Here is a 26,958-nt window from a genome sequence, read left to right as displayed (position 1 = left end):
GGCTGCGGAGGCTGCCAACCTGGGATGCAGTCAGAAGATGGCAGCAGGAGACCACACACCTGCACCTCAAGGAGCAATGAGAGCTTTGGCATGTAGCGTCTGGGCAGCAGGCCGCCTTGAAGGGTGCAGCCGGGCCTTTCATAACTGAAAAGCAGGGAGAAGTTCCAGAGCAGCGGCTTCTTAGTGAACTGTAGCACTAACTGGGACATGACTGAGCAGTTGTGTCCCCGCCCCATCAGCCCTGCTTTACTTGCCAGCATTCCCCTGAAGACTGGACTGATTATGAGCTGAAGAGTGAGAATCTGCTGGGATATATCTTTTGTGGTGACAACTCACCTTGGGGAATAGCATGCAACCTACTCCAATGTTTTCATCCCCTTTGGTCCCCCAGCTCGGGCTGAAGGCCATGCCAAGCAGGAGCCTGCTGATGTGAGATGCAGCTGAAGTGTGAACTCCTTGCACAAGCTAGTTGGAGGTAGGCCCTGAATTCAGCAGGAGCTCACAGAAGCACAGCTCCTGAACCTTTCTGAGGGTTCCCCCTCCTCTTTCCCCACTGCCTTGTCCATTGAATAGTAGGTGTAGCTGCATAATAATCCCTAGATTAGGAGAGTGAGCAGCTAGCCAGCCACCAGGGGCATTGCCATGCCCCCAGCAGCCCTCAATAACCCCTGGAGAAGCCTGCACCAGCCTTTCTCCACTTCTTATGTGATCTTGGATGGTGGGTGGCTTGCTGGCCTTTGGACCGGGGGGGGGGCAGCCCAGGAGAGCCCCAGGTGAGTGAGACCTACTTGGGCTGTCTGGACCTCTAGCCAGCCCAAGCAAGCCTTGGTTGCCTGGGGCTCTCCTTTCTTGCATCAGGTTGGTTTTGGCTGGTGGGGGATGGCATATTCTAATGAGTTATGCTAATGAGCTCCACCACCTGTTTTTCTACAAAACAGCCCCCCGGTTTCAGGAAAAGGCAGAATGCTCTGAAGGAAACCTAAGAGGGAGAAAATCAGAGCTGACCTTGCCATGGTCTCAGTGGAGTCACAACGCCCAGTCTATTGATAGACATATTACAAATCAGAGAGTGCAGAAAAAATTGTTTGTACTTCCAATCCCGGAGCCCCATAACAGAGACAGAGCTTTCATGTCCCCTTGCATTACCCTGACCATGATAGCTTTCAGATCCAAGCGGGTAGCCGTGTTGGTCTGAAACAGTTGAACAAAGCAGGAGTCAAGTGGTACCTTTAAGACCAGCCAAGTTTTATTCAGCACATAAGCTTTCATGTGCTCTCTAAGCACACTTCATCAGATGAGGGGTTCAGGTATAATAGCTTTCAGTTGAACCAATTCACCCTTCCTGCTGTGAATCATCAAGTGTTTCGTGATGACGTGACACACATGCATGTATGAACCAGGCTGCTAGGAAGCTCGCTCTGACACAAATCAGGAGCCCTCCTCTGTTCTGCAGTTCTGCAGGAGAGCCAGTTTGGTGTAGTGGTTAAGTGTGCGGACTCTTATCTGGAAGAACCGGGTTTGATTCCCCACTCCTCCACTTGCACCTGCTGGAATGGCCTTGGGTCAGCCATAACTCTGGCAGAGGTTGTCCTTGAAAGGGCAGCTGCTGTGAGAGCCCTCTCCAGCCCCACCCACCTCACAGGGTGTCTGTTGTGGGGGAGGAAGGTAAAGGAGGTTGTGAGCCGCTCTGAGACTCTGTCCTTGAAAGGGCAGCTGCTGTGAGAGCCCTCTCCAGCCCCACCCACCTCACAGGGTGTCTGTTGTGGGTGAGGAAGGGAAAGGAGCTCTGAGACTCTGTCCTTGAAAGGGCAGCTGCTGTGAGAGCCCTCTCCAGCCCTACCCACCTCACAGGGTGTCTGTTGTGGGGGAGGAAGGTAAAGGAGATTGTGAGCCGCTCTGAGACTCTGTCCTTTAAAGGGCAGCCGCTGTGAGAGCCCTCTCCAGCCCCACCCACCTCACAGGGTGTCTGTTGTGAGGGAGGAAGGGAAAGGAGATTGTGAGCCGCTCTGAGACTCTGTCCTTGAAAGGGCAGCTGCTGTGAGAGCCCTCTCCAGCCCTACCCACCTCACAGGGTGTCTGTTGTGGGGGAGGAAGGTAAAGGAGATTGTGAGCCGCTCTGAGACTCTGTCCTTGAAAGGGCAGCTGCTGTGAGAGCCCTCTCCAGCCCCACCCACCTCACAGGGTGTCTGTTGTGGGGGAGGAAGGTAAAGGAGATTGTGAGCCGCTCTGAGACTCTTCGGAGTGGAGGGCGGGATATAAATCCAACTTCTTCTTCTTCTTCTTCTTCTTCTTCTTCTTCTTCTTCTTCTTCTTCTTCTTCTTCTTCTTCTTCTTCTTCTTCTTCTTCTTCTTCTTCTTCTTCTTCTTCTTCTTCTTCCGATTGCTACAGTATGCCTCATTTGTTCTAGCAGGCTACTTTTTTCACCGCTCTCGCTGGTATCTAGTCCCCTGTGCAAAGGGGTCAGGAGGGAAGCTCAGGTGGAATTCTTGGTCCCCAGCTCTACGCTTATCAGCCCCCAGAAGAAGCAGCTGCTTGCTTTTCCCTGTGTTGTGGCAGAACCACCTACCCTGGCCTGCATCCCCGCTACAGTCATCCAAATCTCTTCCCCAAACACTCCTACCATAACCTCCATCTCTAATGCTGCTGCTAGTCCAATCCAAAAATAGATGGAATCTGGGGGGGATTATTAAGGCAACATGATCCATCTTATTGATTAGCCTCTCAGTATAATAAACTGGGTTAAGCTGACTCTTAGCACAGTGTTAGCAGTGAAGACTGGTGAGACATTTGCAGTCTAAGAGGACTTTTTGCTGTGTATCCAATCAGCTTGTATCTGGGGACTTTCCTTCCTCCTTCAGTTAAGTTAAATTGAAAGTCGTTCTTGTTGCAGCACATAATACGTTTCTTAAAAGAAACTACATATGAAATGTCCTAGGCTTACTGAAATATATTGGAATGTACTAAAGTTTTGTGGTTATGAAATTGATCTCAAAACCTCCTCTTTTTCAAAGCAGCAAAGTTATTTGTCAGTTGGGTTTAAGAAATGAATCAACTCCACTAGCAGCACTCCCCCTCCCTTTTTAATAGGAAGGAACTGGGGGTTTTTTACGCTTTTTTTGCCATCAGGTCACAGCTGACTCTGTGATCTCCCATACCACTAACCTGGTCTGCCCCTGCTTAGCTTCCAAGTCTGATAAGATCAGCTAGCCTGGGCAGGAATTGATTACTGGAGTCTATTTCCTCAGGGGGCTTAAAAAAGAAGCTTTTCACAGTAGAGTATAACACATCTGGATTCTTCACTAAGCATATTTCTTTGCCCTGAACATGTAGCTGGCTTGGAGTCATACTGACTCCTTCTGCTTGCTGCTAGAGGCACTTCATAATCTAAAAGATAGAGCCTGATTTTGGTTATGGGAGATGGATGTAGAATTAAAATTATGAAAATCTGTCACAGTGAGACAGAACCTTGTTCTAAAGGCAAAATAAAGGTAAAGGTAATCCCTTGTGCAAGCACCAGTTGTTTCTGACTCTGGGGTGACATTGCATCAAAACATTTTTATGGCAGACTTTTTACGGGGTAGTTTGCCGTCGCCTTCCTCAGTCATCTACACTTTACCCCTGGCAAGCTGGGCACTCATTTTACTGACTTCAGAAGGATGGAAGGCTAAGTCAACCATGAGCCAGCTATCTGAACCCAGCTTCTGCCGAGGTCATGAGCATAGCTTGAACTGCAGTGCTGCATCTTACCACTGTGCCACAGGGCTCCTAAAGGCAAAATAGAGACATGCAAAACAGGCAAGGGGTGTGATACCTTTTGTTGGCCCACCTTCTGTTGTAGGAGTATGTGAGCCTCAGGCTACATGGAGTCTGCACTTACTACAATAAAGAGTAGGTAATAAGGAAGTTTGCATTATTCAACAATTGATAAAAGCCCCAATCCAATCTCCTATATAATAGGGTATAAACTGCTTTTTATCCAAGTTCCATCTACATCCCAGCCTGCCTTATCCACCCTTTCCCTTCTTTGTGATTTTGTACAATGTTCAAAAATATTACAGCAGCCAAAATAGTGAAACAGTCATTAATGGAATGTTCACAAACTATTCAGTTTCTGGGAGGAAAAATCAGTTTGTCTGGGAAAACAGGAATTGAACAGACTTTGTTGGGTAAATATGGCAGCTGAGGACTGCAAATCTGAGTGGCAATAGATCCCAGCAGTTTAAAGAGGTAAGAATAACCAAGCCATGAATGGCTGAAGAAAAGGGGCAGCATTATCAATGGACTGAGAATCAAGTACTGGGGAGAAGGAAAAGAAGATGAACCTGAAGCCCCTGGAAGGCAGAGGAGAATGTGATCCAAGAAAAAGGGACTGCAGTGCTGAGTGGTGGGGGGCTATTGAGCACTTCACAAAGTACCTAGAGACAGGAGACCCAGTAGGAAGGAATATTTTCTTACAAAAGGTGGACTGTAAATGCTGTAAAATAAATAAATGGAAAAGGTAGAGGACAATATAGGACAAGCAAAGAGAATAACATTAGCTGAAGCTTTGGAGATTAAGAAATTGTGAGCCAAGGGAGCACAGTGTTGCCAGATCCCAAAAGAGCTCTCTCTAGAACTTGTAAGAATTGCATACAGAATTCTAAATTCCAGTCCAGTAGCACCAAAGAAGATTTTTGCAGCATGTGCTTTCAAGAGTCAAATCTCCCTTTGTCAGATGGGGAATTCTGCCAGGCATGGATTTGTGATGAGAAAAGACACACCTTGCAGCGTTCTCTCTGTTGTGCCACTCTTGAGGAAGTCCTGAGAGGAACTGGGACAGGAGGCTGATTTGAATCAGTCCAGCCATTCTTTGGCTGCCATTTCCATTGAATGCAAGACAGTGAAAGCTGCCTCTGCCTATCTGTGAGCTTCTCTCTCAAAACCATTAGTTTAGCTGCAGTGATATTGCAGAACATTAGTGAGGAACTCAGCTGCAGAAGGAGAAAATTAAAGAATTTTCCTTTCAGCACTGCCGGCTAGAACTGGCAAGCAAGCTGATTTTGCTTCAGGCCTTATACACAGAGTTTGGGTCCAGAGGGGATTAGGGACTTGTGAAGGGAGGGAGGAAGGCAACCCCAGAGGAGCCTGGAGGATGAAAAAGCATAACTGCCTCACCAACAAATGGAGCTGCTGAGGGCTCAGTGTGACCAAGGAGACAGTCAAGATGGCTTGTGAGAGGAGTGACTGTGTGCTGTGCTGTCAGGAGCAATGAGGGCTGGATTTCGTATAGTAATTCAAAATCCAAATCTCTCTAAAAGTGGACAGACTCTTGAAAGCATTCTGCAGAACAGTGCACTTATTGGATGGGGGTGGCATTTTACTCTGTTGGTGGGAGACCTAGAAGGATTCTGAAACGGGATATTTACTAGATGTCATACCTTGGACTGCACCCAGAGGCCTTCGTATGTTATCAAGGTTCTGCCATGCAGACTGAGCCTTCCCTGCTGGCGCCATACAGTCATCTCAGGGGTTGGGCTGCAGGAAGCTTGGAGGCCTCAGTGGTTTTCTGCACTTGTGTGAGCATCATCCTCCAAGCCTCCTCCTGTCTGAATGGTGCAAACTAAGACCCTCCTTGCCTCCCCCTCTCCCTAATAACTCAGAAGGGGTGGCAGGAAGAGTCTGAGATGCATTACAGCACACAGCAGTAGGCTCTGCTAAGTTCTGGGACATGTCATCAGTGTGTGCCAGAGTCTCTAGAGCCTTGTGTGAAAGTTTGTTGTGGCCTAGAAGAACATGGACATTTTCCAAACCCACAGAACTCATCACAGAATTCAATTAATGCCCCTCCCCCAATCCACTGCGTGTTCAGCCCAGCCAGTATTCAGTACAAACTATGGCATGTCTACCCTCCAATTACTATGTTGATGGCATATGTGTTGGCCACCACTTGAACTTTGGATTCTTATCCACCCTGGTTGCTGAAATCATGTAAGAATTACATAAAGGAGGCCCTGATATCCATCATAAATCAGTCACTGATTCCAGACTCCATTCCTTGGTCAGTGAAACAGGCAGTCATCTGTCCACTAAATTAAAAAAAAAAACTTTGCTAGAGAAGAGTGATGTAGCCATTATTGCCAGGTCTCCAATGTGCCCTTCTTGGACAAGATGATAGAGAGCAGTTGCAAAACAACTGGGTTTTCCTGGGTGATTCATCTGCTCTAGACCACTTTCATTCTGGCTTCAGGCTTGGTTAGGGGCCAGAGACAGTGCTGATGCTTTTAGTCAATCATCTCTGTTTAAGTATAGACAAGGGCCGTGCCTCCTTGTTGCTCTTACTGGATTTATCACCAGCCTCTGATATTGTGCACCATGCCATCTTATTGAGGCATTTGGAGATAGAAGTAAAGGATTATTAAAGGATGTGCTTTGGATTGGTTGAAATCATTCCTATTTTATTTATTTTGTACATTTATAGTCCGCCCTTTCCCATAAAGGGCTCAGGGCGGATTCCATCAAGCTAAAACATTAAAATCAACAATAAAACATCAGAATAGTTAGAACAGTTAAGCCAATAAATTAAAATTAATTATTTAAGATGGCATGGATGGTTTAAACACATGGGGGGGGTAATTAGTCAACAGTATTGGCCCCAATTGAAGTGACAGTCATTGCTGGGAGGCCAGTTAGATGGTATAATGGGATGAGGATGTCCAGTTACCTCAACCATAGACCTGTTGAGGCCCAACATTCCTATGGGTAGAACAGAGGATTGCTGTCGAAGACTAGCAGTCACCAGGGTGGGACTTGTTTTGCGGGGTTCCGCAGGGCTCAGTCATATCCACCATACTATTTAATCTCTATGTCAAGCCCTGAGGAGAAATAATTCATTGTGTTACAGTAGGTTTCATCAATATGCTGACAACACCCAATTCTATGTGTGTTTTTTTGTTTGGCCATTTTGGTATAGTGGTTAAGTATGCAGACTCTAATCTGGCAGAACTGGGTTTGATTCCCCACTCCTCCACATGCAGCCGCTGGGTAACCTAGGGTCAGCCACAGTTCTCAGCAGAGCCGTTCTCTCAAGAGCAGTTCTCTGAGCGCTCTCTCAGCCCCACTTACTTCACAGGGTATCTGTTGTGGGGAGAGGAAGGGAAGGAGATTGTAAACTGCTCTGAGACTACTAGTAAAAGGAAAGTCCAATCTCTTTCCAATCTCTTCTCCCCTTCTTCTTTATCTAAATCAACTGATGACGCTGTAAAGAACCTGAACTGCTGCCTGACTGTTGAGGTTAAATGGCCAAGGATGTGTGGGATGTTGGAAGTCCCTGATGTGATGTCCCCATGTCTCAGACCTTCAAGAAGCAAGTGACCATAGAATAGACAAGGCAGGCAGGCACACACTAATCTCCTTCCTGTTTACTCTCTCTTGTCACAGTCGCCCTTTGAAGTGCAAATGAACACTCCTAGGGAGAAGCAACTTCCTTTCCCCCCCCCCGCCCCGCCTTCCTCCTTCCACCCCCACAAGATGGGGCTGCAGGATGTTCCTCTATGTATCCATTCCCATCTGCCAGATAGTTAGCTTTGGATCTACCTCTTTCTCATAATCTTCCACTATCAAGTATTTCTAGAATAAAGTAGATATTCATTAGTTTCAATTTGAAACTGGCTCTGTGTAACTTTGTAACTTTGCAACCACATGGTCCATTCAGACTCAATACAAGCAGCTGCTGCATTGAAGCTTTGTGCACTTTGCTAAACGAAAGAAGGATCTGGACCTACCAAAACCAGTACCCTACCAGAACCAGAGAAGTACTTTTCTCCCTTTCTCACAATACAAGAACTCGTGGGCATTCAATGAAATTGCTGAGCAGTCAGGTTAGAACGGATAAAAGGAAGTACTTCTTCACCCAAAGGGTGATTAACATGTGGAATTCACTGCCACGGGAGGTGGTGGCGGCTACAAGCATAGACAGCTTCAAGAGGGGATTGGATAAAAATATGGAGCAGAGGTCCATCAGTGGCTATTAGCCACAGTATATTATTGGAACTGTCTGGGGCAGTGATGCTCTGTATTCTTGGTGCTTGGGGGGGGGGCGGTGGCAAAGTGGAAGGGCTTCTAGACCCACTTGTGAACCTTCTGATGGCACTTGGGTTTGTTTGTTTTTTTGCCACTGTGTGACACAGAGTGTTGGACTGGATGGGTCATTGGCCTGACCCAACATGGCTTCTCTTATGTTTTTATGTGACACAGAGTGTTGGACTGGATGGGCCATTGGCCTGATCCAACATGGCTTCTCTTATGTTCCCAGCAGGATGTACAAATTGAAACTGAATCTCGACAAGACTGAGGTGATGCAAGTTGGGAAATCTGAGGTCTTTGATGGGGCACTGCAGACAGCAACTGACTTAGTTAAGGGTAGGGTTGCCAGGTCCAACTCAGAAAATATCTGGGGATGGAGCTTGGAGACTTTTCCATTCCCTAAAATAAATAAATAAAAATACAGCAGTGCAGTTCCGCTGAATACAGTCTTCATTTCTTTGTCCCCCAGCAGCTAAATTTCTCCTAAATGAAAGTGAACACACACTCTCACAAAGCAGCCAAAATAAACACAGTTAGCAAGCACACACTTTTGTGATCTCACTTGGACAATTTACTCACAAGCTGCTGAATATAACCATCTGCTGCATTTCAACCAACTTCCTCAGACTAACAGGAAAATGAAACAACAGCTTAGGGCAGGGGTGGCCAATGGTAGCTCTCCAGATGTTTTTTGCCTACAACTCCCACCAGCCCCAGCCAGCATGGCCAATGGCTGGGGCTGATGGGAGTTGTAGGCAAAAAACATCTGGAGAGCTACCGTTGGCCACCCCTGCCCTAGGGGATGGAGTTTAACTCCAAACAGAGGAACTGAGAGCAATGTGGTTCTGTCTGCTCACCTTGCCCCCCTGCAGCTTTCCTCTTGATGAGATTTTTGTTACATTGTTTTCTAGTGCTGTAATCCTAGTCTTATTGCATTATTTATTAGATATTTTATATTCTCCAGTTGAACTGTTTCTTATATTTTGTAATCTGCTCTCAATTTCAAAAGAAAAGGCAAACTAATAAGGAAAGGAAAGGTTCCCTGTGCAAGCACCAGTCGTTTCCGTCTCTGGGGTGACGTTGCTTTCACGTTTTCACGGCAGATTTTTTACGGGGTGGTTTGCCATTGCCTTCCCCAGTCTTTTACACTTTGCCCCCAGCAAGCTGGGTACTCATTTTACCGACCTTGGAAGGATGGAAGGCTGAGTCAACCTTGGGCCAGCTACCTGAATCCAGCTTCCACCGGAATCGAACTCAGGTCGTGAGCAGAGAGCTCAGACCACAGTACTGCAGTACTGCTGCTTTACCGCTCTGCGCCACGGGGCCGCTAAACTAATAAAGAAATCAGTAAATAAATAAAAAATAATTCCAGCATTCGGCAGTAGTTTTGGAGGCGGGGAAGGAACCATGAAAAAGATTTTGTCCCATTGACATCGGTCCACTTAGGAATTTTTGTGGCCCATGGTACTTTGCCTGCTGAGCTGTTGATGGCAAATGCAAGCTGGGCTAGGAGAGATGGGAATAGTATATTTCCCCCCTGCTATAGAGCTCTTTATTGCTCTTGAAGATTCAAGGCTATTGAAAAGAGGTTTTCAGAATTAGTCCTCCCACTGAGACAAGGCATGGATGTGTCTCTTGGCTTGATTTTCAGCGCTTGGTTTCGATTAGGGTTGCCAAGTCCAATTCAAGAAATATCTGGGGACTTTGGGGGTGGAGCCAGGAGGCTTTGGGGTGGAGCCAAGATCAAGGCTGTGACAAGCATAATTGAACTCCAAAGGGAGTTCTGGCCCTCACATTTAAAGGGACGGCACACCTTTTCAATTCCTTCCTTCCACAGGAAATAATGAAGGATAGGGGTACCTTTTTGGGGGGCACATAGAATTGGACCCCCTGGTCCAATCTTTTTGAAACTTGGGGGGTATTTTGGGGAGAGGCACTAGATGCTATACTGGAAATTTGATGCCTCCACCCCAAAAAACAGCTCCCCCAGAGCCCCAGATACTCACGGATCAATTCTCCATGATTTTCTATGGGAATAAATCTCCATAGGGAATAACAGAGTTCCCAGCAGACATTTCTCTCCCCTCCCCCCACTTTCTGATGACCCTGAAGAGGGGGGAGGGTCTGCAAACCGGAGGATCCCCTGCCCCCACCTGGGGATTGGCAACCCTAGTTTCGATAAGTTGCAGTCCATAATAGGTAGATGGCAAGGACGTGGTTTTCTGGTTGAATATTTTGGCCAGTTTATGGTGTAGTTTGGAAGTAATTAAGACTTGCTGAGTCCTCCCTTTAAGCTGTGGAATCTTGTGAGCAAAAATTCTACTTTGTGAGCTACTGCATAAATTAGTTTGCTTTGGAGCCATTTTTCCTGAGCTCAGACAAAAATGTGTGAGCCAGAGGCTATAAAACTGTGAGTTAGCTCACACTAACTCAGCTTAGAGGGAACACTGGCTGGGTAGGCTGGTGGGCTACCTATCAGTGCAGAATAGGGACCATAGTCTTTCTTGACCCCTGCTGTGTTAAATAACTGCTTTTGGTTGGCGGGTGAGGCTGGGATTTGGGTGGTGGGTTTTTATTTTTGTTTGATGATGTCAGGGCACAAGGACTTTTCACCCATTTCCCCAGATAAAGCTGCAGCACCAGCTAGTCTAAACAAATCATCTTCTGTTCTCCCCCCTGATTCTAGGCAGACATAAGATCCAGAGAATACATCCGGAAGCATGTGGAGGCTACTTCAGCTGCGTTATCTCAGCCAGTGAGGTAGGTATGTGGGTGGCTGAATGGCCGTGCGTCCCCTTGAGACAATCTGGTTTTTTTTAATGCTCTTTGGTAATGGCATTAAAGGGAGAGCCAGGGTAACAAGGCAGAATCACAACGAGGCCCACATAACTCCTGTGAGTGGCTATTTCTGGCTTAACCCCATCTCACACACCGTGTTCTTTGCAAATCATATGACTTGCCCAAGCATGCCAGGATCATTTGAGTTGCATTGCTTTGGGAAACTCACTATTAGTCGAGCCCAAATAAACCCAAATGCTAATTCCAGCAGTGCAAAGATATGGGAGTCAGAACTCTCAGAATCTGGGGAGCAGGGAGTCCTCAAAGTTCACAGAGAGCTCTGGCAACTCTTGCATTGGTTCTACCATGTGATCTATGTTGTCATAAATCTGGAGTTGTCCCAGTAACCTTAGTGGTGTTAAACTCCTAGAAAATGAAGTAAGCCTTAGTCATTTAGGCCAAACTTTCTCACCCCCCACCCCCCAATTTTAACTTCCAACCTCAGCTCCCAAGAAACCTGCCAGTTCATTTCTATTGGAATTTCTAAGTCCAGATCTGCAATTCAAATATAATGCATGCCTTAGGGCAGGCATTTGTTTTCAGTTGTTCTTATTCTTTCGCTATCTTTTCCACCCTGTTTAACTATACAATCAACAGTTTTATGGCCACCTCTGTCCATAATTCAGGAAACTCAGTAAAAGCCTGTTAAGGTTCATTCATTCTGTAACTTCTCAGTTGCCTTCAGTTCTTCAGGACTTGAGTCCCTTGGATCAGAGACTTGGCAGCAGCAGGCTGGTGTGTAAGTGAGCACAACCAGTGCCAGCCAGATCAAAAGGCTATTAGCATTGACAAAAAAAAAAAAAAGATAATGGAAATTGAATGGGCAGGCAGCGTTCCTCTGCATACCTTGCAAATTCTTCTTCTTCTTTGAGAGCTGATATATGAAGGATCCTGCTTTAGTCCAGAGGGTCTCCATTTTAGTCACCCAAATGGAGAAATGAGGAATAGATAGATATCTCTCTGATCTATCCCTCGTTTTTCCATTTGGGACATACTTGCTAACCCAAACAAAATTTCTCATACCTAGCTGTCCCATTCTCCCCATTTTCTATGCTTTCTAGTAACTCCCACCTTTCAAAACCCTTTTGCATAACGAAGGACAACTTGCTTGTGGGACCTAGAAGCTGCATTTCCATATGGACAAATATGCATTTTTAAAAAAGCATACTCTAAAAAATTGTTACACCTAATTCTTGTGGTAATATCTAATGTTGTACATGCAATATGTATGTGTAGTGGAGTGGGTGTTTGTTTATGAAGGCAGAAAAGTGGAACCAGTTAAGGTTCATGAACTATTCACTATAATCTGAGTTTATCAGACTTTTCCACTCTGCAAAGGTCTTCTGGGCTTTCATGACTCACAAAAGACATGCAAGGTGAGTCTCTCCCTTGCCTCGTGATGGCTTCCCAATCTATGTGCCCATCCCAGCCACCCACACAAGAGAGAAGAACATTCACAAACCAACAGGAACTGAGCAGGCTTCAAGACTGCCTTCTTCCTGTGCCTGATGACTTAGGATGCTTTCAGAGCCAGCCAGTACTTCAGTCCTACTAAGTGGGGCTTACTTTCTCGTAAGCATGCAGCCTCTTTTTCTCTAGGCAGTAAAGCATCCAATTACAAATGCAGAATTCTTCTGTAAAAACCAATACAGTCCTTTATATATAAAAGCCCTATTATGGTGTCCAAATGGAGCTCTCTCACTGGTTTAGGGGTGCATTCCATGCACTCCATAAAAATTGACCCATCACAGCTTAGTCAGAGTCTCTGGCCTCCCATTGGCTAACTCCTCTGCTCCACCTACTGCAGGCCCAGGAATGTTGAACAAACTACCAAAACAGTCTTACCTCAGAGACAGACACATCTCTGGCACTTCTCTCTGTCCTCTCAGTCAACCAGCCTCAGCAAGGGCTGCTGCTCTACAGTGGCCTCACGAAAGGTGTCACAGCCACCACCAGCAACAAAACCTCTGCCGCCCCATCAATGGCCCACACAGATTGCCTCCCAACACACAAAAACTCTGAAGGCCACTGAAATAGGCAGGGAGCCACCTCCTTTCCTATAATGCAACTAGGCATTAAGACCTGGCCCACCAGGAGTGTTTCCTCAGAGGCCATGCCTACTACCTCTTTCCTGTCACTTCCTCTCTCCCTCCTCCCCTCAGCCTTGCCCCAGGACAGACAAGGATTAGGACACTGGGGAAGCTGCTAGCCAGAGGCTGTTGCTATGTAAATAAAAAAATGCTAAGAGACACCATAAATTTTAAACAACAAGACAGTATAATGTAGAGGTCAGTGGTGTTCTGACAAAGCTTGCACATAGAACTTCAAATAGACAAGAGCATGTAGCAAAAAAGACATTCACAGAAAACAGTTCAAAAACAGTTTTTCCAATCACAAAGGAGTAACAATATTCCAATATTTAGTTCAAAGAACTAAAGGAAGCCTTTCCAAAGATGTCTGTTCTAGATATTAGGACGTTTCATCCTCCTTCAGTTTGGAGGCTTATTTATCACTGGAACCCAATTTTTCCAATACATTCATAGAAGACCAACAAGGTTCAGAATATGTCTGTTAGATTTCCAGAGGCTGTTGCTAGGCAACCAAGTCACAGACTTGCAGCCTAACCTACCTCACAGGCTTGTTGTGCAGATCAAAAGGGGGAGAGGAGAATGATGTAAGTGGCTTTAGTCCACACTGCGGAGAAAGACTGCACTTTTCCTTGGTAGAGGCTGCAGGGAGGGGGGAGCAGATGGAAAGCTGAAGTCAGATCAGTTCCCCTACAGAAAACTTCTGCCTTGAGGTGCATACTTTATGGTATACCTTAACACAACCATGCCAGACTTAAAAATGCAGATCACGCCACAAGCTCATGCTGATGCTAAATGCCGCAAGGCTGAATATGTCAGGAAAAGACAGCAACAATGCACTGCAAACAGAAGGAATGCTGAGCTTCAGTATCTGGGTGACCAGTGCTTTTTTTTTTGCAGGAATGCACAGGAACACAGTTCCGGCTAGCTTGGTGTCAGAGCGTGTGGCCTAATATGCAAATGAATTCCTGCTGGGCTTTTTCTACAGAAAAGTCCTATGTGAGGCAATGGTGCCACCAGGGGTGTGGCCTGATATGCAAATGAGTTCCTGCTGCACCTTTTCTATCAAAAAAAGCCCTGTGCATGACGGTTAAATACTGGGTTCGATACACGAGGAGGCATGTTGCATAGTGATCAGCTCGATTTATTGTGATTACAGCATATCAGTTAGAACTAGAACTAGTTGATGGGCCAATGGGGACAACTATATGCATATCAGATTCCCGCACTGGCACACCATATGTCCATTTGAACCAGCAGGGGAAATCCTGATTGGTTCAAGGAGCAGAGGAACTAGGATCCTGCTCCCATTGTTATTGCAAGTCCAAAGCTCAGCCCTACAGCTCACTGAGTCTCTGAATGCATGCTCAATGCACAGAAAACCCAGACACAACTGTGACCATCAACATGACCCACACACATCCCCCATAATTATTCTTTCTTCTCTCTATTCTGGGCTTGTTTCAGGTCTTTGAGCCACCACAGACACGGGGACACACACACGGAGTGGGGGGAGTGGGAAGCCAGCATCTATTTCACCTGCAGGGTGGGTGGGAAGACAGCGAGGGATGGTGAGTGAATGCCAATGGTTGGGGGTGTTTGGGAAGACAGCAGGCGTAGAGAAATGAGTGAAGGCCAAGGGTTGGGAGTGTGTGTGGGGTAGACAGCAAGGGTGGTGGATGAGTGAATGTCACGAGGTGGAGGGAGTAGTGGAGCGGCACCGGTGCGGGGGAAGTTGAGAGGAAGAGGTGGTTAGGATGGGTGGTAGTTGGAGAGGGTGAGTTGGGTGGAGATGGGAAGACACCAAGAGTGGAGGGAGTGAACGCCTTCACTTGGGTGGGTGGGAAGACAGTGAGTGTGGAGGGGCTCTTTCTAGAGCCCATTGTATTTTTCATTACAACAGGGCTTATTCCTAGTCAATACATAATTTCCAAATAATACCTTTGTTGAGATAATGAAAATGTTACTCAAACAGGCTAATTAATTGGTTAACAACAAAGCAGTTGATGAGCTCTAAAAAAAAAACCTCTCTTAATTTGTTGACAGCCCTAGAAATTTCCTTGCTCTTTTTTTTCTCCACCTCTCTAGGATGAGTGAAGATGCAGACTCTGAACAGTGATGTGACATCAGTGACAGTCTACAAGATTTTTTTAGTCTAGAGGAGTTACAGCCCACCCTGGACAGCTTTTTACTGCCACTGTTACCCACGGGGAAAACGCAAGTAGGCCTGAGGGGGTATTTGGGAGCTGCCACGCTAGGGACCCAAGAGCTACACTTGGGCAAGCTTCATTCATTTCTTTGCTGACCAGGAGGCTGTTTCATACTCCCTGTGGCAGAAAATCTGTATCAGCAACCAGGTGCAGACCAGGCTGGGAGATACAACTAGTCCCAGCTCCCTGGAAGTGTGTAGGATGCGCGTTTGGTATGATCATCGATTGCATGTTTGTATTAACATATGAAGTGCCTTTTAAATATGTAATGTGGTCGCCTTAATGAAATCAATGGAAGCAGAGAGCAGTAGGGATGGGGAGAGCATGGTAAGGCAGCTGAACCCCAGCTTCTGATACTTTGCTAACAGCACAAGAACAGCACGGCAGAAGGAATCTGTGGCTTCTGGATGAGAGAGCTGGATATTTTAGGATATAAGTGAAACACTGGAAATAAACCTTTCCTGTTAATCCTTATCAATGTGTGTAGATTTACCCCGTGCATTTCCTGGCCGGAAATATAAATCCACATATCTATATTGTGGTAAGAAAACTGCCTGCTGAGCTCATTGGGAAATAAGAAACGGGGGTTCCAAGAATGGAATTGTAAGAGTTACAAGTGAGTGAAGCGGCATCTCCCTGTCAATCCAGACCCCCGACTTTCAGTCTCTCTCGCTTAAGCTTCTTTTGTGCTGTCAAGTCACTCCGACTCCTGGCTTGTCCTCCCTCCACTCTGTGTCTGCGTGATCATTGCTGTCACTTTCACACCTCCCTGTAGAACAGATGCTAAATCCCAAACTCCTGATGGTCCCTGCAGATGGATGGAGAGAGGACTTTGTGTATCGGGTGGGTGTGTAGCTTGTGGAAGCCAACAATCTGCTGCCTTGTTTTGTAGGAGGCTCTGAAGCTGGGGCTGAGATTTGGGCTGCTGAGGAGCTTTAAATCTTGCCTGATGCCTGGGTAATGCCGCAGCCTACATGAACACTGGTGTTTCCCGTTTCTCAGTTGGTGCTGCAGTGACCTGCACTGTAGTCTTTTGACAGCTACAAGTAGCACATTGCACGTACTGCAGGAGGGAAGTGTCTTATTGCACTGGTTGCAGGTATTAAGAAAGCCTGTCTATGCAGCTCAAGGGAATACATCAGTTTCCCAATAGGGTCTGCTACAGAACACCCAGTCAGGCTCTTCTTCCTCAGTGTGCTAATTCTTCTTAAAGCTCAGTCTGTTATGGTCCCAAAAGCTACTCTGCACCAATGCTGTCAGTTCCACTTAGCCATGATTAGTAGCTTCAGCCATGGGGTTTCCCCTTCAGACTTGCTAACACCTTTCAATCCCATCCCACTGCCCACCTGCTGTTCCCCATCTTGAATTTTGCTGCTGCCTCTTTGTTTGCATCTGCATTCTGCAGCAGCCCCCCTCCCAGTAGCTAAGCCTAGTTCTTAGCTCCTCTTTGTTCAATCCCATCCCACACAAACCATCTGCTATCCCAGGTCGTGGTTCACCCCCTCCTTTCCAGCCTGCTGTTTCAGCTCTGTCACTATTTCTTCTTCTTCTTCTCCAGCCCAAGCTGTAACTGCCTCCTTGTTCCAGCAGTCTGGGTTTCCCCACAGATATTCTTAAGGAATATCCCACCCAACAGAATCCAAGAGGCTGCCATGTTCCAAACATCCGTGCTGTTGCCAGCTTTCCCTGGCAGCTATCTTCTTCCACTTAACAAGCAGCATGAAGGCCCAGCACTGACAAGGCACCAGCAGGACTCCAAAGCCCTTGCAGCTAGTGATGCCACAGGAAATTTTTTTTGATAGGAACCATGATCACAGATCCCCGGGTGGAAAGGGGAACTCAACTATGATTCCGAGTTGTGTGGGAGGCACGAGGGTGGTAGGTAAAGCAGTTTCTGCTGCCCAATCAATCTGTTACAGAGAAGGATCTGCAAAGTATAATTAGTGAACTCTGTCTCGAAAGGTAAATTCAATATGGCTGAGTGAGCCTGTGCTGTCTGTGCGCAGCTGTTGAGGTGCCTGTGCCGGAGCCCCTGGGCCATCAGCCAGATGGGTCCATCCATCACTCCAGTGTTCCACTGCTCCTTGCTCTGGTGTGCCTGTGGAAATGGAGGAGCTCTTATCATGGTGCAGGAGCAGCATTTGAGAAAATGTCTGGAACTTGTCAGAAAGAAATGGGTGGGGTACAGTGGGTTTTTCTTGCATAGTCTGTTTCTCAGAGAAAGAGAGTACAGTTGGGAAGGGGAAGAAATACAGCAATGAAAGGCAGAAGTCCATACTGATGAAGGAAGGTGCAACTGCGGGCTTGAGAAGCGATGGAAAAGGACACCCTCCTTCCCCTTTAATGGCTTCTGCGCCTTGCTGTCCTGTGATCATAGGAGGCGGCCCCTGGAGGTTTATGAATATACAGTATTATAGAACACCACAGGATCTTGCACAACCATTTTAAAAAACATATGCATTAAAACAATCCATGTAAAACAGAAAAACAATACCGTAAAACTCATATACATCAAAGGTTAAAACTACATAAAATCAGGGAGAATCTGCATTACTCCCTAAACAGCTGGTTAAATGTTTTCATTTGTCTACAAAAAGAGACCAAGAAAGGACAAATATGGACCTCTTAGGGAACCATCATCTTCAATGCTAGAGCCACCACAGAAAGGCCTTGCTGCTAGTAGAGACAACTGTACAACTCTAATGGATTTCTCAGGCCTAGGAAGCTTTTTATGGGAGAAGATGCTCCCTGAGATAGTTGGGACCCAGAATACATACAATTTTAAAGTTTCAAGCTCAAATACCCCTCCTCTCAGTGGCTATGCAAGAGGTCCGTTTGGTGCTAATTCTCCATCCTATCTGCTGACTTACCTGGAGAAAGATGCAAGCTGTTTACCCCTCTTGTCAGCTAGATGTTTTCTGCCTCTTGCATGTGTCTACAGGCGGGGCAAGTACCTTCATATTCAGTTCTCCTCAGCCCTTTAGAAACAGCAGCAGCAAAAACAGAACTTCCCTCTTTCTGAACTTTTCACTTGTAAACTTCTCCTTTCTTTTATCTGGGGTTGTTTTCATTCTTTGTTTTGATTTTTTGTTATTTATCCAGTGTTGAATCAAAGCCCTCATTTTATTTTGGTTGGGTTTCATCCTGAACCTGCATGCTTTTGGCTCAGTTGACATTTTCAAGATGAATCAGCCACAAAGTCTCTTTGATGAACAAACAGAACTGATATATGGTCAGCTGGCGGGAGTGGGGGGGGGGGAGCTTCCATAATTGTCAAAATTTGGTCACCTCAGGCTTGGGTCCCAAAATAGTTATGGGATTGGAGTTGGACCTAAATACAGCCCTTCTCAGGCCAAAGGGCCACCAAAAGTGACACCTGACATTTGCAAACTACCTGATTCTCTTGGACAGAACCAAGGAGGAGGTTCATACTTTCTTTCCATTTCAAGACCTCACTAAGAGATTAACAGACCAATCCTGAGTTCCGCTGTGGAGGCCCGCCCGAGCGTAGAACTAACTTAGGCAGCATTAGTCAGCTTCCAAAGGGGAGAAGTTATGCCAAGTGAGAAGCAGAAGGGAGTGCAGCTGGAAGAGCGGGCATGATAGAGAAGCTTTCGCCATGGTGATCCCGCCCATATGTGCCCTATTGGCTTGCTGCTGAAGCAGAGGTGGGGGGAGGGACAGGGCAGTGCAGGACCACAGGATTGGCCAGTCCGTTGCACATGACCGGGAGGGGAGGTGCTGTCAGAGACTCATGCCAATGGCAGGCAGAAGGGCAGAGGCATGAACCCCCTGGCTAGCCACAAATAAACAGGAAGCACAAAGTACAGGAGTCCATTTCCAAAGACACAAGCCTGAATGTGTGTATGGGAACGAACAGACAGAATCCCAGCATGCCACCAAGTCCCGCAGGCAACCTTCCCCAAACACAGACTCAGAGACCTCCTGTGATGCCCTGATGCCCCCTGCTGTGTGCACGGAACTCCTCCCCCAGGGGCTGCAGAACTCAGAGTGTGAGACACCAGCCATGCATCCACTCCAATAGACCCTCCCCCTCACTGTAGGTTGTGCTATGAGCACAGCAGCCCCGTGGGGTTGGGCAGGCTGTTGGGCCAGCCGGGCTGAGGTGCAGCACCTGACACAAGCCACCCTCCCTTCCATGGGATGCATGGGGCAAAGACCTCCCCCTGTCCAGCCCAGCAGCAGCGAGGTGGCTCATAGTTTCCCCCCTGCCCCCTCCCCAAGAAACAAGCGAGCTCGCCTGCTGAGACATTCTCTTGGGGAGCCCACTGACAGAGTGGCAGAAGGAGGGGGAGGAAAAGGGCAGAGTGGAGCAGAAGTCAAGCAGGAGAGACAAAGTAGTTGCACATCTAAGGTTTCATTGTGCAGGAACCAAGTAGAACAGCATCCCAGTTGGAAGTTGGAATGTCTTGCAGGGCACAAAGCTCCACTCTGAGTAGAGGGGAGGCGGAGTTTGAATTGCCACACATGGAAGCCTCTCTGTTGAATTCGCATCTACAAAACAGAGAAAGAGACTCATTGCACTTGGGAAGGAGTGCCATGCCACTTGCAGCCAGGGATGTCCTGTCCTGACAGGGGCAGCGGGGAGAGGGGGGTGTTGACAAAAAAACAACAACCTCACAGCACATGATGGAGCCAGCCAACGCACACCCATCTGCCCTGGGTTAAAGCGTTCCTGGCTTGCTTGTAATTTCTCAACCACGGCAGCTGCAGCATGAGGCTGTGTCTTAGTCAGAGACTCTCTTAAAGGGACAGTCACTGACCTGCCTCCCCACAGGCAATGGACCAGCCCTGCCAGGGGTGGGAATGAGGCAAAGGACAGACTCATCACTTTCATAGGAGCTGTCCTTGAAAGGGCAGCTGCTGTGAGAGTCCTCTCAGCCCCACCCACCTCGCAGGGTGTCTGTTGTGGGGAAGAAGATAAAGGAGATTGTGAGCCGCTCTGAGATTCGGAGTGGAGGGCGGGATATAAATCCAATATCATCATCATCTTTAGAAAAAGTAATATTGTAAATTCTCTTCATCATTTAGCATTTGCACATCAGGCAAACAAAAACTAACCTCCACCACCTCTGGTCATGATGAGAGACTAGAATGTCTAAAATTTTAGAGCGTGTGACTCCACAAATAACAGGAAGGCACCTTTCTTTTATGTTTCCCTGGTCAGCAGCAATATACTGTCATAGCTCTACTTCGTTATGGAAACATACAGGCATTATAGCTATGTACCACCGATCCTTTAAGCTCTTGAACTTCAGTACAGAGGTTCCTTCCCTGAAACAGCTGGGGGAGGGGGTCCTCCTGGCTATAAGAATTTGTGGCCCAACACTCAGAAATTTATCCTAACCTGAGGAACACACAATTCCTCGTAAAGATGATGAAGCTGCATCTCTATTGGAGAGGAGCTGATGTGTCCACTTGCCATGCATGCAAGCCAATAATCTCTTCTAGTTCTCCACGTATCTGTCCAGAGCTTTTTTTTGTAGCAGGCACTCCTTTGCATATCAGGCCACACACCCTTGATGCAGCCAATCCTCCAAGAGCTTACAGTAGACCCTGTACTAAAAGCCCTGTACACTCTTTGATGACTGGTTACATGAGGGGTGTGTGGCCTAATATGTAAAAGAGTTCCTGCTACAAAAAAAAACCCTGCACCTGTCCTCATATAGCCATGTTGCTTCTGCAACAGCCATACGCTACAACAAGGCTTATAAGCACTAAACTCCTGCGACTCAGCAGAGACTTTTGAAACCACAATTACAACATGAAAGAGAGTACAGATTCAACATTCTGTCAGATGTGGTGGTCCTGCAACAAAACAAAAAAAATATTAGATAAGGATTCATGAAGAGATACCAAAGATATTAAAAGCTAAGTTCCCAATAAATCCAAAAAACATGCTACTAAATATATTACCATCTAATATATCAAAAATTCATAACAAATTATTTAAATACACGGTGACAGCAGCAAGAGTGGTATTTGCATCTAAATGGAAAACTGAAATATGCCCAGAATTGATTGGAAAAATAAATTAACTGATTATATGACAATGGCAAAGCTAACACCTTAATTGCACAACAGACCAGAATCCAAATTTCAAGAAAAATTGAATATATTTTGCATATATTGATCAAAATTAGGTTGAAAAGCTTTAAAAAGAAAAATAAGAATAAAATTATAAGGTCCAGAAGGATTGAGAGACAGACTTGAGCAACATATATTTAAGATTGGAGACTACAATAAGAATAAAGTGATCTGAACCACCTAAAGCACAGGCCTGACCTGTTTGTAACAGCTGACATTGAAATCAGATACAGAATGTATAGGCAGCTATCCACCATGATATACTACCATTGTAAAACTGTTATAGCACCAGAAATATTTTAATGTTTTTAATGCATTTCATCTGTCTCTGTTTTAAATTGGTTCTATGTGATTTTATGGGTATGTAGGCCACCCTGAGCCTGCTTTGGTGTGGAGGACGGGATACAAGTTGGATGGATGGATGGATGGATGGATGGATGGATGGATGGATGGATGGATGGATGGATAATGTTTTTGCTTACAATGACCCAAGGTCAGAAATGTTAAGAATCAAAATGTGATTGTTTGTAGACCAGACCAAAACAAAAGTATATAAGTAATCTGTACATAACGAAGTAAGATCTGTTCAACAACTTTATAGATAGAAAAATGTTATTTGTTACAATTTATTAGACAATACTGATGATTATAAATGATGGTTTCATTCATTGATTTTTATGCCTTTGTAGACCAAAATATGACTATTTATGCATAAATGAACACTGTTGTATTTCTATCTTATCTTACCTTTCTCAGTGTTTGTATTGTTTTTATAAAATAAAAAAAAACAGTATCAAAGATTTCAGGTTTTCACGGCTGGTAACATCATTAGGGTTTGTAGAATCTTTCGGGCTCAAGTGCCGTGTTCTACTGGAGAAAGTTTTCCTTCCAGACGTTTCGTTCTCAGCTGCAGAGAACATCCTCAGTGGTGTTGCAGCCGGAGCAGGCGCTCTGACCTTCTTGGCTGCTGTGCAATGCAATGCACAGCAGCCAAGAAGGTCAGAGCGCCTGCTCCGGCTGCAACGCCACTGAGGATGTTCTCCGCAGCTGAGAATGAAATGTCTGGAAGGAAAACTTTCTCCAGTAGAACACGGCACTTGAGCCCGAAAGATTCTACAAACCCTAATAAAAAAAGCAGTAGTTAACAAAGAGATGGACTCAATTAAACAATGGACAAAAGCAACTAAGAGATCATTAAGGGTGTATATGCCCCAGCTGGTGGAATAAGCTTTCAACCTTCCTGGCTGAGGATCAAGGCTATTGAAAACTTCTATGAAGTAAGAGAAAACTAGAGAGGAGCCTGGGAGATTTTCCAGTAAATCAACAAGTGGAATGTGCTACTCTCTCCCCATCACTTACATTCTTGTCATCTCTTTTAACATGCTCCATAAATTCTTGATACGATTATTCCCTATGTTGCTCCTAATTAAAATGAGCGTGATCAAATTCTGCAAGTAAATGTTTTCTTGAAGTAAAATAAGATTAAGTAACTAGCTATATTAAGCCTTCTCAGTACCAAAAGCTAATTGTTTGGTCTCCATTCATGTCCTTCTGGTTACAGTGGAGGATTAGCCAGGTATTTATCTTAATAGGTTTAGAAGTAAGGAACATTAAAATTACTGTGATTTGACACATGACACTGCAGCCTTCACAGTGAAAGACACACAGGGAATGCTTTCCCAAGACTAGGGCCTATGTACATCTCACCATAGATTATCAGAGCAGTAAACTTTTAATTTTGACTTCAGATTCTGTGCCCACTTTACACACCATTCTTTTTCCTCTGGTATATTTATTCTGCAGCTACAATTTTCTTTGGTGAGGTATATAACCACCCTGTCTCATCTTCCTCGCAGCCCACCAGCCACTCTAGTTTGTTGGGCCTCATTGCTTCTACTTCAGCCAGGAGGCCACTGGCATTTTCCCTAGCCACTCTTGCAATATCCACCACTGAGCTGCCATCTCCTACATTCTCCTCACTTGACAGAGGCTGCCTGGGCCCAGCCTTGGGGCTGAGGCAGTGGTTCTTGATCCCCAGAGGCAGCTGGCTGCTCCTGGAGGTGGGGGACAATGAAGGTGGCAGCAACAGTGGGGTGGGGATAGTGGTGGGGATGGCAGTTGTTCCCTGGACTGCTGAAGCCACTGCTGGTTTAAGTAGCAGTGGCGGCATGTAAGCATCTGACCCTCTGCTGACTGTTGTTGCTGAGAAGCCACTTAAGGATGCCTCTGGGAGCTCCAACGGTGCTACTAATATGAAGCTGCTCATTCTGCTTCTTCAGCTTCTTCACCAGCTCCTGCAGTTTCCACACTTTGGTGTTGGCATTCAAGTTGAAGTTAATATCCTCCATGATGCCTGGTGAGACAACCCTCTGGTTCCCTAACAAGTGAACTATTGGATGGCCACTTTGATTGGGCGGTGCTTCCTTCCTCATTCTTCTCTTTCCCACACACTCTCAGGCTGCAAAAAGCTGGTCTGCAAGGACCCTAAAGGTAGGGTTGCCAATCCCCAGGTGGGGGCAGGGGATCCCCCGGTTTGGAGGCCCTCCCCCCGCTTCAGGGTTGTCAGAAAGCGGGGGGAGGGGAGGGAAATTTCTGGTGGGAACTCTATTATTCCCTATGGAGATTTATTCCCATAGAAAATCATGGAGAATTGACCCACGGGTATCTGGGGCTCTGGGGGGGCTGTTTTTTGTGCTAGAGGTACCAAATTTTCAGTATAGCATCTAGTGCCCCTCCCCAAAATACCCCCTAAGTTTCAAAAAGATTGGACCAGGGGGTCCAATTCTATGAGCCCCAAAAGAAGGTGCCCCTATCCTTCATTATTTCCTATGGAAGGAAGGAATTGAAAAGGTGTGCCGTCCCTTTAAATGTGATGGCCAGAACTCCCTTTGGAGTTCAATTATGCTTGTCACAACCTTGCTCCTGGCTCCACCCCTAATGTCTCCTGGCTCCACCCGCAAAGTCTCCTGACTCCACCCCCAAAGTCCCCAGATATTTCTTGAATTGGATTTGGCAACCCTACCTAAAGGCCTCTCTTACATGTTAAGAGTTCCTTTACTTTGCATTTACTTCCAGATATGCATTGTTGTTTTAATTTTGTTGAAGAGCCCTGAGGCACAGAGTGTTAAATCTGCAGTACTGCAGTACTAAGCTCTGCTTACGACCTGAGTTCGATCCCGGTGGAAGCTGGGTTCAGGTAACTGGCTCAAGGTTGACTCAGCCTTCCATCCTTCTGAGGTCAGTAAAATGAGGACCCAGCTTGCTGGGGGAAAAACGTAGATGACTGGGGAAGGCAATGGCAAACCACCTCGTAAAAAGTCTGCCATGAAAACGTTGTGAAAGCAACGCCACCCCAGAGTCAGAAACGACTGGTGCTTGCACAGGGGACCTTTCCTTTCCTTTAATTTTGTATTCAGTTATCTTAATTAGCAATAGTTTCATATTGCTAGATTCATGCTGCTTGTAAATACAAATTTTAAAATAAGGGGGAAATGGAGCCTGTACACCAATGAAGAGGGAAGATGGCAGCAGTTGCAGAGAGGGCAGAATGACCTTGATTTGGGCAGGAAGTCAATCTTCAGAGGATGGCCAAAGGGTGGGGGGAATCCAAAGGACTTTGTATGCTTCTGAATTACCTTCAGCTTGGAAGCAAAACAAGGGAAAAATTGGCACAAAAGCACTTTCAGAAAACTGAAGGGAACAGTGAGCACTGAAGGGAGGAAAACCAATGCAGAACAACAGAGAAAACCCAATGAACCTACACAGTGAAAGTGTGGGTAAATACCTGGGCATAATAGGCCTAGGTGTATTGCCTGCCTTCCAACTAATAGGTGTCTGGCTCCTTGTGAATGCACATTCAGCAATATGATGGTGGCAAAGGAGAGACCTTATTGGCAGGATCACAGTCTCATATACAGAATGAACCTAATCTACCTCTGCAGTACCAGCCAGTTCAATATTAGTACTATTCATAATATTACTAATTTTTAATTGATGCTGAATGAGAGGGCAGACATTTTTCTGTGGTTTGAAATTATTAAAGCACTAATTAAAATTAATAATAGCAGCAGCATAGAGCCAACGACTTCCTCCCAGCGGGAGGAACTTTGCTCCAGTTGAGCAAAGCATTGTCCAGTGAAACCGTACTCCTCACTTTATTTATTATGATATAACAGTATTAAATTGCCAGTTTATAAAAAATGCACAGACCCCCAGTCTTCTTGACAGAGAGTGGATTAGTAGAAGGGAGACACTGGATTTATGCCGATAATAGGAAGAGATGGAATATTTGTGTTCAAACAGCGTCAAGATTTATTTTTGTTTATTTTCACTTATCAATTTGGTTGGCAGATTATAACGCGCAAAGCCAGTCCTGTCACTTTAACTGCTCCTAGCCCACAGAGGAAGGTACAACTAACAAGTCTGGTTGTTAACACTGGTGATCTTGCCTGGTTAGATGCCTCTTCTAACAAAAAAAAAAAAGGCATTCATTCCCTGTTTGGATATGATTAGGATGAAGTGTTTGCCTACGAGGCACCAGCACCTTTGCTGTTATGCCCCAGGCTAGAAACCTTGGGATTGCAAAATTAATATGGAGCACAGCTGTCTCTGTTTGAAGTCAGACATGGAGGAAGGCCACTGGGATTCAGTTTGGAATTATCACTGTTTGCACTCAGCTGCCTGTTCTTGGAATGAATCAAACCCACCTGGTCTTAGCTATGCAGCCTCCCCCTGCATGTTATGCTGCACTCTTCACCAGGATATTCAAGACATACCCATGTGGCTTCCCTCTGGATTCTTTGAACCACAGCTGCACAGCGTGCGTGCTCTTTCAGCTGGAAAACTAGTAATTAAAATGAGGAATAACTCAAGGATCCACTGGGCAGGAGGAGAGCTAGCCAAGGCAGCTGGGTAGCATCATGCTCTCAGTTCCAAGATAAGCTGTGCCAGGGAGACCGTTCAAGCCTGGCTTTCCAGGCTCTGCACAGAATCAAATGAGAGACAGGCTCCAGGTAACTGGTTTTTTTTTTATAATGTTCTTTGGCTTTAACACTTGATGGATGGGAAAACTCAACAGATGCAGCGTCCCCTTTTGTGTGTGTAAAGTGCCATCAAGTCAGAGCCGACTCGTGGTGACCCCCAGCAAGGGGCTTCCAAGGCAAAGAAGAAGCAGAGGTGGCTTGTCATTGCCTTCCTCTTCAGTCTTCCTCAGTGGTTTCGCTTCCCAAGTATTGACCCTGCTTAGCTTCCAAGATATGATGAAATTGGGCTATACCATGCTACTTTCCACCCCTCATTCCACCCCTCATTCCCTCTTACTAGATCTTGAGTCCAAGAAAAGGGGAGGGGGGGCTGCGGCTCAGTGGTAAAGCACCTGTGTTGCAACCAGGTTCAGTCTCTGGCATCTCCAGTCAAAAAAATCAGGTAACAGGAAATGTGAAAGAACTCTTCCTGTGACCCTGGAGAGCTGTTGCCACTCTGAGCAGCCAATAGTGACTTGAGAGGCCACTAACCAGTACAGGGCAGCTTCATGTGTTCATACACTCCACCTGTTGCCTTTTTGCTTATCATGCAGCTATTAAGGGCACAGAGGTACTAGAGGAAAAGGTAGCAATCCTGTTACAAAAAGAAAACTGTGTCTACTCCTCCAAAG

The 26,958-nt window shown here is 46.0% G+C and overlaps 1 protein-coding gene across 3 annotated transcripts in view; it reads left to right on the top strand.

Annotated features, from left to right (window-relative positions):
* The window catches only part of ENDOV (endonuclease V), a 33,842-nt gene extending 18,171 nt beyond the window's left edge, over positions 1-15,671 (top strand). For 2 of the 3 annotated variants that reach the window (XM_060252458.1, XM_060252460.1), the window contains 2 exons: positions 10,749-10,822; positions 15,076-15,671. In XM_060252458.1, coding sequence (XP_060108441.1) covers positions 10,749-10,822; positions 15,076-15,106 — 105 coding nt within the window. In that variant the 3' untranslated portion in view covers positions 15,107-15,671. The remainder of the gene's footprint in view (positions 1-10,748; positions 10,823-15,075) is intronic. The other variant, XM_060252459.1, reaches the window with a different exon arrangement.
* The last annotated feature ends 11,287 nt before the right edge of the window (positions 15,672-26,958 follow it).

The sequence above is a fragment of the Heteronotia binoei genome, chromosome 13 (assembly GCF_032191835.1).
Source record: "Heteronotia binoei isolate CCM8104 ecotype False Entrance Well chromosome 13, APGP_CSIRO_Hbin_v1, whole genome shotgun sequence".
Taxonomy (NCBI): Eukaryota; Metazoa; Chordata; class Lepidosauria; order Squamata; family Gekkonidae; genus Heteronotia; species Heteronotia binoei.
Note: the sequence above shows the minus strand (reverse complement) of the source record. Positions and strands in the feature narration are given on the sequence as shown.